At 35.8% G+C, this 12,869-nt stretch overlaps 1 protein-coding gene across 13 annotated transcripts in view; it reads left to right on the top strand.

Annotated features, from left to right (window-relative positions):
• ntrk3a (neurotrophic tyrosine kinase, receptor, type 3a) overlaps nt 1-12,869 on the top strand; it is a 441,806-nt gene that overhangs the window by 245,477 nt on the left and 183,460 nt on the right. For 10 of the 13 annotated variants that reach the window (XM_087311051.2, XM_088651687.1, XM_087311053.2 and 7 more), the window contains 3 exons: nt 604-916; nt 5,967-6,028; nt 9,370-9,472. In XM_087311051.2, the coding sequence (XP_087167177.1) occupies nt 814-916; nt 5,967-6,028; nt 9,370-9,472 (268 nt within the window). In that variant the 5' untranslated portion in view covers nt 604-813. Of the gene's footprint in view, nt 1-603; nt 917-2,958; nt 2,974-5,966; nt 6,029-9,369; nt 9,473-12,869 lie in introns of all 13 variants that reach the window. The other 3 variants (XM_087311046.2, XM_087311045.1, NM_001256664.2) reach the window with 1 other exon arrangement.

Raw genomic sequence — 12,869 nt, 5'->3', positions numbered from 1 at the left:
CTTTGAATCATTTGTAAAATCAGATAATATTTGTAAAAAAATCACTAATAATGATTATTACAATTTTCTGTGCTCTTTTTTTTTTCTTGCCTCATAGTACAGGTAAATTCTAGAAGGGATACAGACGGAGATACTCGCATCAATATAGCATAATTTTTGTGACACTGTTTAACAATAATTAATATTTTTACATTTCTGTAATATAAATATTACTCTGTATATTTACTATTTTTATGGTTGTGTTACAGGTAGATGTTAATAAAATACAACTAATGGGTAATACATAGTTCTCATCAATTTCTGGCCACAGCTCTATCCCTTCTAGCAATGACCATTCCAAATCAATTCTCTGCAAGTTCTAAATAATAGCTTTTTTGCAATTTGTTTCGCATTATAAAAATATTTACTTTCACTCTTGAACAATTTGTTGTGTTGAATAAAATTAAGAAGTTTTTATAGTATTTTCTATTTAAAAAATGGAGCCTTCGTGAGCAGAATAACCTTCTTATAAAACATAAGAAAAATTGTACTGATTCTAATACTTTGACTGGCACTGTGTGTTGGAACAAAGCAGCAAAAAACTCTTTTGTTTCTCTCTTGCAGTCCCTCCTGCCATCATTAACTTCGAGGAGCCGCAGAAGAGGCACGACACATGTATGATGTTCACGGTACGGGCCAATCCCCTGCCAACCCTGCACTGGAGCTTCAAGGGTGAGGAGATCAAGGCGACCGAGTACGTCCACCCAGAGATGGAGGTCTATCAGGACAATCTGGAGGGTTGCCTCTTGTTTAAAAACCCTACACAACACAACAATGGAAATTACACACTGGAGGCCAGAAACTATCTGGGCGTGGCCGTCAAAACTGTGTACGCCCACTTTCTACACCCGCCTTTTGAAGGTACGTAATTTTTATTGTTACTGTTGTTTTCTTATCGTCTCAACTTACATTAATCAAAATTACTAAAATGATCAAGTTAAGCTTTGTATAACTTAAAAATATGTAGTTGAAACCTTATTAAATTAGTTAAAGCAACATAAAACATTACAAAGTGTTATTTTCTATTTAATTAACTGACAAATACATATAAATTACACATAAAGGTGGAGGAATTAAGCAATGAAATACATTGCTGCAGTAGCTTACTAGTACATGCTAGCCACTGAATCTCAAATGTGTTAGCATCATGCTAAAATGTTAGAAAAGTTGTAACATGCTAGTAACTGAGCAATCAAACTCCAGAATAATCACAAATAAATGAAGCAGATTGAGGTATTATTGTAGCATTCATAAATAGTTTAAATAATAAAAAAAAAAGCTATAAACTTGTTAAAATGCAAGAAACAATACTGGAACTTGCTAAATGATGTTAACAACTGAGTATTTAAGCTATATGCTTAGCAGGAGAACAATCACAACAATTATGAGTTGGCCGGCAGTAAAATTATATTATTACTGATTCTAGCGAATTGATAAACATGCTATCAACTTGATAAAATAATGTAAATTTGCTATCAACATGTTAGCAACCTAATAAAATACCATATAACATGCTAGGAACAAGTAAAATGTTATAAACTTGCTAGCAACAGGTTAAAACTGGTTATCAATTTACTAAAACATGCTAGGAACTGGAATAAATATGCTAGCAGCTTGCTAAAACATTAGCAACTTCATAAAATGCAATAGATTTGCTAGCATTTTGTTAAAACCTGTTAGCAACTTCATAAAATATCATATATCATGCTAGCAACTTGGTAAATGTTATAAACCTGCCAGCAACATGTTAAAACATATTAGCAACTAAATAAAATAGCATAAAACATGCCAGGAGCTTGTTAAATGTTATAAACTCATTAGCAACCGGTTAAAACTTGTTAGCAATTTACTAAAGCTTGCTAGGAACTTCAATAAATGTGCTAGCAACTTATTCAAATGTTAGTAACTTCATAAAATGCTGTACATTTGCTAGTAATGTGTTAAAGCATGTTAGCATCTTAATAAAATTCCATACATTTGCTAGCAATGTTTTAAAGTTGGTTAGCAACTTTGTAAAACAACATGTAATGGGCTGGCAACTTGGTAAATGTTATAAACTTGTTAGCAACAGGTTAAAACTGGTTAGCAATTTACTAAAACATGCTAGGAACTGGAATAAATATGCTAGCAACTTGTCAAAACATTAGCAACTTCATAAAATGCTGTACATTTTCTAGCAATGTGTTAAAACCTGTTAGCAATGTCATAAAACATAATATGACATGCTAACAACTTGGTAAATATTACACACTTGCCAGCAACATGTTATAACTGGTTAACATTTTTGCTTAAACATGCTAGGAACTCAAATAAAATGCCAAAAAGTGCTAGCATTTTGTAAAAATGTAAGCAACTTGATAAAATGCCATACATTTCCTGGCAATGTGTTAAAACCTGTTAGCGACTTCATAAATATCATATAACATGCTAGCAACTATTTCAAGTGTTATAAACTTGACAGGAACATGTTGAAACTTGTTAGCAATTTGCTAAAACATGCTAGCAACTGAAACCTTTAAAAAGCCTTACATTACACATATAAAATAACTGGCTAAACATTTAACTGCTTCAAACTAACAATGTTCAGACTTCAAGCTTTTATAAATGACCTCATAAATGTGCTACTGTGTGATGGGCCTTGCATGATGAATGGATGGATAGATCAATAGATGCATGGCACCCAAAGGATTCCACATCAATATAATGTGTAATTGCATGTTAAATGTCATAATTATTGTCTCAGCCTAATTTCGAAAAGAACATTACCATAATTGCAGAAGGAATGCACTGAAGGGTAAACGCTGATCATAGAATATTAACATTTGAAAATGTGTTCGAGCTGATCTTGACATATTCTTATCTGGTAATTATATACCACTGTATGTGTGTGTCTGTTTTTTTTTCTCTTTTTCTCTCTAGACTACCCAGATTATGGTGAGTTCCTCTCTTTAATTGACTGCATGCATTTTTTTCCTACTTATTCATTAGTTTTGTTTATCATAAAACAAAGAATGATTCAGAAAGAGCCAATTTAGTCTGTGCACTGAACAAACAACTGTCCTCCAAACAATTACCTTGGCCTTATTTTCGGATGGCTGGCCGCCATATTTGGTCATGCTGTTATTAGACCTGTTTTGTATTTTTGGCATATAGTGACCGATATCTGTCAGTATGCGGGGAAAATCAAATATTTTTTGCGCAAGAAACTTATCTGTGACTCAAGGGCAGTCACAGACCTTCAGAATGCTTCATTCATGAACTCCACCGTAATTGAACATCTTTAATAAAGTTGATGTGTGGAAACTTTACGAATGACAGATTGTTTCTGTCAGAAGTCTGAATGAAGTTTAATGGTGGTAGTGTGAAATATCAGGGCATGCACAGGGGTGCTGTGTGGAGTTAAAAAACAGAAAAATAAGAACAGCCTAAGGCTTTTGTTCAATACTACATGAATAATAGCGGCAGCTTAATCTCGTACTGTCGAAATGGCAATGTCCTTAACAGGTCTAATCAAACATTCTTTGCCTCGAGACATATTTAGTGAATAATGCCCAATAGTTCTCTTAAAACCAAGGTTGCCTGGTGCTTTTCTTGAAAAGCCACTTTCCTGCATTTACATTAAGCGTAGCTGAATTTTTAATTCAAACCCTGCATCTGAAAAAAACAAGTTACAGTGGGTACTACATTTGATATGAACTGGCTTATCAAAATCTCTAACTGGCAATTTTTTGTATGGGAGTCAGTTGCTCTAACAAGGAGGCTAAAGACCATGGCTTCTAGCATCTGCCGCTAGAGCACCTTTTGAGGTCAGAGAAGTGAGGTTTACCTGCACCACACTTCTCTAGCTGGCCTCCATTACACACACCCCCCTAAACCTCATTCCATTCCGGACGAGCCTCCATGTGTAACCCAATAGTCCTACTGCACCTAACCCAGTCTGAGCTGGGACTGAACCGGCATTTCTTTGAATGGGAGCTAGTGGCTCTAACAAGGAGGCTAAACACTATGACCACTAGCATCTGTCGCTAGAGCACCTTTTGAGGTCTAAGGAGTGAGGTTTACCTGCATAGCACTTTGCTAGCTGGCCTCCATAAAACTCACCCTCCTAAACCTCACACCCATCCCGGACAAGCCCCCATGTCTAACCCACTGCTCCTACTGCAACCAAACCAGTCTGAGCTAAGCTGGTATCGAACCGGTAATTCTTTGTATGGGAGTCAGTTGCTTTAACAAGGAGGCTAAACCCTATGGTCTCTAGCGTCTGTCGTTAGAGCATCTTTTGAGATCAGAGGAGTGAGGTTTACTTGCATAGCACTTCACTAGCTGGCCTCTGTTACATTGTTTTCTCTAATGTCTCCATCTTAGAGTTTAATGCGTTAAAATAGTGCTTCATTGTGAACATGAAAAGTTCAGATGAAAAAACCTCCAAGTGCCATCTGAAATTGTCATCTAAATTAGCATTTTTCTCAGCCTTTTTGGTTTATGATCAGTTTTTTTACTTTAAGTGAAATGAAAACAACCCATTCTTTGTCATAAAAGTGAAGTTACTGAACCTACGCACAGGAGCCCAAAAAAATCCTAATATCAAAGAAATTTCAGATGGCAATGTTTTTGCATCTGAACTCTACAAAAACACAAAAACAAAATATTGGGTCGGTTTTAATCACACCTGCATAGATTGAGTTTGCAAATGGAGGGAAACTGACTTAAAATGGACATAGAATTTCCATAGACATGAAATGTGCATACACTTAAAACATGCCATTAGCTGTTTGTTCAAACTACATACATAAGTTGAACTGAAACAGCACATTTCTTGCACTCTTTTTGCGACAACGTAAATGTTTTATGTTCAATCCATTTAAATTAGTAAAAAAAATAATAAATATAGTGTGATTTGTTTGTTTCTTACTTTAAACATGTATTTTAAGCCTTTTTATAACTACACTTGTCCATTATGAGGAATGTGTCCATTGAAATATTTTGCGCAGATGAAAACCCCAGAGATCTTTCAAAAACGTTCAGCTATGAGCGTTTTTTAAAGAAACTCCAAGCACTGATTGTAAAAATGGACACCCAGTGCCTCGCTATACTGTTTTTCATTCGAAAAAAAAATGCTCTTCTTCCTCTGAGAACAGCTGAAAAACACACTCGGCTCTTAAAACAATGCTTCGGTGCACATGTATCATTAGTGAATAGTTTACTGTTAATACTGTTTGTGATTGACCACAGCTGGTCCCGCAATAACTAACAGATGATTCACAAATCAGATGAATCTTAACTCACTATAAATAACCTCAGTTTCTTACCTCAGTTATCTTCGTCTTGAAAAAAAAAAAAAAAACCTTTCCACATCTACTCCTCCCTTTTTTTCTAGATTGGGTGACACAGCAGCTTAGTGGTTAGCACTGTTACTGCACAGCAACAGTTAAAGTCCTTACTGGGCCATTAGACATTTATGTGTGGAGTTTGCATGTTCTCCCCATGCTTTCTTTGGGTTCCTGGGTTTCTTCCCACAGTCCAAAGACACAAGACATAAGTAAACTGACCATACCAAAGTGGCACCATAGATGAGCTCTTAGTAAGCAGTATATCTCTCTATGGCGAATCTGCCATTGGTCATAAATAAGTCAGGAGAGTTCTTGAGACCTACTTGAGCCTAAACCTCCCTCTCGCTTTGCAAATGGGAGGAAGTCGAGGGCTAAAGGTTCCTAAAAGCTCAGGGCTCTCTTGGGATGCCAAACATGCTTTATAATCAATCATCAGCTAAGTTTGAACTCTTGAAGCAGAATTTTGAGAATTGCTAGTTTGCTCAAAACCCAAAGTCAAGTCAATAACTCAAAAAATAAAAATAAAAAATACATTTCAGTATCACGTGTCCATTTGGTAATTTTTCCTTCTCCTTTGTGCTTTTGTTTGTTTCTTAGTGAGCCCAACTCCGACGGCTATTCCAACCATGACACATCGGCCTGAAGAGGACACGTTTGGCGTGAGTGTTGTTTGCACCCATATGAGCTATAATGAGGTTTCTTGAACATCTTGTTTCCAGGAACACATGGTAGAGGTGTTGAAAACAAACTATTCTAAACCAATTTTCCCTTTCTTCCCCGTCTCACATTGCACCTCTGATCTGCTCCCTTGTGGCCTGTGTGTTTTACAGCTGCTTAAAAAGTACTTTTGTTCATCTATGTGCTGTAATTGACTGGATAGAGATTATATTCTCATCTGACGGTTTTAATAGGGACTCGACTGCAAAAGAATAAAGCGGGGCCCTCAATTGGAGGTCCTAATTACGGGAAAAAGCTTTTAGCTTGAGATAGCTTTATTCCAGCACTTCGACTGCTTTGATTTACTGCTTATTGTCTTTATTTTGTTTTTATCTTGAGCGTTTAGATGCTATAATAAGCTGTACTCTTTGTATTTCCCACAAGGAAGTGTATCTTGGCTCTGCCACTATCTCTAACCTGAATTATTACTTTTTCTCCTGTTTTATATGCCTTGCCCTTCCATTTTCATGCAATTTATCAAAGCTGCTTCTGCCATACGCAACTTATGACTCCAATTACATAAACCTCGCATGATTACAGCATCAACATCAATACAAATCATATAAACAAGTCAAGACACGCTTCATAGATTCGCTACAAAATTGCATTTTCCCCCACCCTATTCGAGATGCATGAGATTAGACAGAAATGTTCATTTGATACATTTAAAGTAGCTTGTCGTGTGTCATTCCTTCACTTGCTACGTTTCCATCCATCTATTTTTATGTGCATTTTGGAAATGCGCATAAAAAATCGGTTGATGGAAACGTCAAGATGTGCATAAATTTTAAAAATGTTTTATTCTTCAAGAAAGATGCGCTTAAACTACGATGGAAACACTTTTACCGGACAAATTCTAGTATGCCCATTTAAAAAAAAAGTCATATGTTTTTGTTCTAAGAGAGTATGTGATGATAAAAATGTATGTAAATGGACAAACCAGCAGGTTGAGCACATTGTAAAATATGATGTTTTGATCATTCTAAAACGCCTTAATTATTTCAGTATTAGTGTTATATTATTAATTACCTTCAGACCTGTCAAGAGAGCCTGTGCTCTGCATCTCATGCCTTAAAACACCACCATGTGTTCTTTGAAAGTCGACATAGTCCTCTGAGGCCCAAGTCATTTATTAAATAAAGAAAAGATTCGCACAGCATCTCCAACTGCAGTAAATTCCATTTTTACTGTTGATATTTGATGCCAGTTAATCAGGAAGTGACGATTATGTTCTCTTCGACTTGTTGGAAGCTTTATACGCACATCTTTTATGCAATATTCCAGTTTTGCGCATAAGGTTTATTAGCATTTTTGGATCAAAACATGGCTACTGTTTCTCAAAAAAGCTTTAATGCATAATTAGGTAAAGTGATGCCAAGTAAAAATGTTACTTTTTCAATAGTTTTGAAACCTGACAGAAAGGCTAATGTTAGCATGATAGTATGATTAAGGGCAAGGAAACCCCCCACTTTCAGGTCAAGTCTACTTCAGAATAATAAAAAAACATCATAATGGGCGTGGAGCTCTGCGAACAGAGGCAGGAGTGGGCGTGGCCAGCAGAGCAGAGGTGAAGTAGGGCAGCAAACAACTGATGTCAGTCGGCTCACAAAATAAGACACAAACCACGAGGAGACCCATGATTTTACAATTTACAAAGTTAAAGTCCAAAGAAATGAACAGTAATTTAATGCCCTGCTACATTTTGTTATTCGTAATTTCATATACACATAACCACAGTTTATATCAATATAAAGATAATCATGTTTACATAAACATTATAAATGAGGACTTCTCCCTCAATTCCCAGGGTCTGAATACAAACTCAGTGCAGCAGGTGTCTTGCCCTATCTTTTCAACCATTAGCCCTGCTGGTAATCTGGAGGATTTAGGTGAACACAGCAGCACGGCGATGTGTCTAAATGTGCACAAAGTCAACTGATAAAATACAACGTTAGCCATTCACCGATTCTCATACTGCACTCCTGACAAAAATGCTTGCTGCACACATACAACTTTGCTGTATCGGCCTGGACAGGATCGAGGGATAAAACATGCAACAAACCCAGTGGATCATAGAAACAAACGCATATTACCCTTCATGAACGGCTAAATATTGTTTTTCGTAGGTCCGTGGACGTCATCAACATAGGGTCTCACTGCTTGGCACTGGCAGGTTTGTCTTGCCTTCGGAAAAGAACGTGCTCTCATGATTAATTAGGAAGCAGGCTCTTCTCATAGGATAAGATAACTCAGCTATGAATAATAACGAGAAACCGACGCGTCATCACTCCACTTGCAGTTTTCCGCTGCAACACCGATTTTTGATCCCACCCAAAAAATCATTTTAAACCTGGAAGATGAAATTAGCTGACAAAAGCTCAAAATCCAGTTTTTCCCACAGTTAACGCTAACAGGTGCTAAAATTGTCTTAATTGATGCTCAACACACACAAATCTGTTAAAATCTCTAAAGTATTCAAGGGTTTTTTGAACGTTTATTGCAGTGTGCAGATTGTAAACAGGTTGGTGATTTTCTCTATGTATATATATTTAGAATAGCCAGATGACCTGGTATGTTTGCCAGAATGTGCAACCAAGCATATTGTTTCCCACAATGCAATGCACTTGACTTGACCTTCCATTCTAGTACATTTAATGAGCCGGAAACAGCGTAATATCTACAGTGGTTTTGTTTTCTCTAACTGGAATCTCTAATTAGCTAATAATATTGTGAATTTTTTTTTTAAACAATAAAACAGCTTTTCATTGTACATGATGAAATATATTTAATATCTTTGTAAAAAATTTAATCCAAGGTAATTAATTTTGTTGTGATTTATATGTACTGTTTGTTCATACAAAAATATCAGATAACAATTAGTTGAAAGTTGCACATTCCATAATGAATTGTTCACTGATTTCACTCTCAAAACCAATTATGTAAGCAGAATTCCACAAATGATCACATATTTTGCAGACATTTTGATTATAAATCAAAATAGCTACACATAGCTACTATTTGGAGATTTTTCACTCCTAAAATGGCTGACATACGCTGTTTTATCCTACCATGTTAAGCAGTGTCACACATATTAATGTCTTTTAATTACTTGGCAGAAACAGTTTTAGGCAGTAAACAATGTGCTAGCATTCCAAACATAATCCTGTAACACTGCTAACATGCTAAAGCTAAGCGCTAACTTGACTGCAATCTTAAATCCTGTTCTCATTTTACATTTGGGTTTCTCAGTTCAAACTAAATGTTGTCTCTCCTCGTTCTCTAGGTGTCGATTGCGGTTGGCTTGGCTGGCTTCGCCTGCGTTCTCCTCGTCGTTATGTTTGTGCTAATCAACAAATATGGCAGACGCTCAAAGTTTGGCATGAAAGGTAAGCAAGTGTAAACTTTTCAGCGGGAAACTTGGCACTTAGCATTATTAGTGAATAAGTGTGATATCAACCGACTTATACCAGCGACTGTGTTTTGTAGGATGATGGAAAGCAATAGAGTATTCATTATGCTATCTTTATAGCAGTTTGTTTTGGGAAAATGTGATGGATTTAATTGGAACTTACTATTATTGTATTGATGCCTTCTTTAAACCAATCCTAAAGGAATTCTAAAGGAATATGTCTCAAAACACACTAGAAACCATTGAGTTAATCTGGTTTTAATGGGTAATATTTGATGGTTTACAAAGTTTTTAATAAAGTTGACTATTGATTTTATCAGCAGGTTGAGTTCTTGTTGAGCTTCTTGGATATTTATACATTGTAAATGTTTTTCGCAAGGCAATAATCCAGTTGGATTTTGGAAATATTTCTTTGTTGGAGTTTGAACGTGTTTGCACATCTTTAGCCATTCATTAAACTCAATCATAATGGGTGTCGTGTTTACCGATTTCAAGGAATAATGAGCCTGATGGAGTTTCAGCCACGCTTTTGCTCCCTAAATGGGATTCATATGTCACTGTGCTGGATGGACCCTCGGGTTTGTCCGAAGTCCAAAGCTTATGCCTCGCTGGCGAGCGGTTAGCAAACACTGTAGTTAGCCGTCGCCTTGGTTACGTGCTGGGATGGCGGGATGCTAGGTTCAGTCATGCCTTCCTGATTCTCCAATGGGTTTGGCAGCATTGTTGTTTTCCTCTCAAAATCCTCTAGTTTGGCTACCCATGATGCATTTTGGCTGCCTGTTTAGCCACAGCATTGGAAAACAACCCTCAGCACTGAGAGGAAAACCAGAAATTTTGTATTTGACACTTTGGTGGCTATGAAAATGAGTCATCTAGATGTCACACAATGACTTCCCGATGAACATTACATGTGGCGTGCTTATGTGGAACTGTGTACCGCCGATTACACTACAAACCAATACAATTTTATCAAAGGGGTAATTAATGCGATGCTTTTTGATCCTCTTCCCATGTTGTGCTTTTCATTCAACATCAACTGGAACCTAATCAGCCATTCTGTCTTTTGATAACAGTCAGTGGTGTAAAGTAAGCAAATACTCGAATTACTGCAATTGAGTAGAATTCCTTAATCGCTATTGTTTACTAGATTGTTTTAAATAATGTATACTTGTGTTTTTACTTTAGTACTTTTACGCTACTACTTTCCCTCAATCTGCAGTCAGTACTTTATTTTTCCTCGTCTACAATGATTGGCTAAGTAGAATCAGACCGTACATAGAAAATTTGCAACAGATAGACCGACCACAAGACATGGACGCTTTAGTTTAGAAACTTTAAATGTGTCCAAGAAGACACAAAATCATTACACACAACAACCAAGAGACTCCATGAGAAGATGAAAGAAGCCTAATGTACTTTATGATGACTGAAATCACCAAGTGGCCTTAAACAGTAACTACATGCACTACAGAATTTTACATTTTTAAACACACTGCATGTATTCTATTAGTGCTACACCAGCTTGATTTGCAACACTAAAATAATTGTTGCTGCTACTTCAAACTACTTTTTTGTATTCAAACTAGGATTTTTTTTTGGGTCAACTTAATTGTTTTATGTTTTTTTTAATGTTTAGGTGTAAAATTTTATCTAAGGTCATTAATTTTGTTGTGATGTCTGTGTACAATTTGCTCATACAAAAATATCGGATAACATTTAGTTGAAAGTTGCACATTCCATGATGAATTGTTCACAAATTTCACTCTCAAAACCAATTACGTAAACAGAATGCCACAAAGGATAACTTATTTTGCAGAAATTTTGATTATAAATCAAAATAGATACGCATAGCTACTATTTGGAGTCAAAAATATTAAACACAACAACAAAGAGACTCCATGAGAAGATGAAAGATGCCTAATGTACTTTATGATGACTGAAATCACCAATTGCCTTAAACAGTAACTAAATGCACTACAGAATTTTACATTTTTAAACACACTCCATGTATTCTATTAGTGCTACACTAGCTTGGTTTGCGGCACCAAAACTCAAATAATTTTTGCTGCCACTTCATACTACATTTTTGGGTCCCACTTTATATTAAGTGGCCTTAACTAATAAGTACTTACACAGTAATTAATAGTTTGTTACAATGTACTTATTGTGTAAATACATGTATTTACTGTGTACTTATGCTTGATTAAATACATGTATGTAATTACATCTTTATTTACTTTTGTAATTACATTTGTAAATACACTGTTGACCATCCCTTAAACCTTAACCCACCCTTAAACCTACCCATGCCACCAAACCTGTTCATAACCCAAGCCCTATCCCAACTCAAAAGCTCCACAAGTGTTCTCAAATACATCATAAACGCAGTAAGTACATTGTATTTATTTTTTTGATGCAAGTACATAGTAGTTAAGGACACTTAATATAAAGTGTGACCCATTTTTGTATTCAAGCTAGGATTTTTTTGGGTCAACTTAATTGTTTTATGTTCAATTAATTTAAATTTGTAAAAGCAACTAGGGTAACTTAGTCAATTTGTGTTGGGGCAACATGAAGGAATTGTGTGGAAGCCAGCATATATATATATATTATTTATTATTATTATTATTATATATATATATATTTTTTTACTGTGAACTGCTGGACACTTGTAGTTTGTTAGTCAGGGTATAAAGTGCATACCCTAATTGTTAACATATTGTCACAATTAAATTTTGGCCTGTAATTACATGATCCGTGTGTAAATGCATGAACTTTGAACTATATTTTTAGTTCACAAGGCATAATGTGGAATATTTTTCACATCCTAATGTTCACAAATGTTGAGTACTTTTAAGTTGCGTTTTTCCTCTTAATGCGCTACTTTTCTATATTTTACAATGTAAACGGACGTGTTTGACCATACACTTGTGTCTTGCATTTTTTGAAGCATCACACACTTGAGCGCCGAGTTTTTAAGATGCCTTGTAAAGTTGAAAGATTGGCTACATCCGAAATCATATACTTCCATACAATATAGCACGTTAAAACTATTTGCGACCAGAGTAGAATTCATAGTGTTCGAAAAATGTTTTATATTTTTTAAACTTAAATATTGACACTGATTTGAAGCACACTAGCCAAAATATATTCTTAAAACTAACATCTAAAAATCTTTATTTTTTATTTCACGGGACCTTTAAGTTTGATTTTTCACTATTTATTCCACCACTGGTAACGCTCTCAGGATATTCATAAGCATCAGTTGGCGTTCTGAATGAATGCGTGGCGTGTTGGCTGAGTGTGTTTCTCCTTGGCATGATGCCACGCTCATTGACTTTCTCTGTTTCACTTTGGTTCCCACAGGGACATTC

Source organism: Danio rerio, chromosome 25 (assembly GCF_052040795.2).
Source record: "Danio rerio strain M-AB ecotype USA chromosome 25, GRCz13ab, whole genome shotgun sequence".
Classification (NCBI taxonomy): Eukaryota; Metazoa; Chordata; class Actinopteri; order Cypriniformes; family Danionidae; genus Danio; species Danio rerio.
The sequence above is the reverse complement of the archived record's forward strand: the minus strand, read 5'-3'. Positions and strand labels throughout refer to the sequence as shown.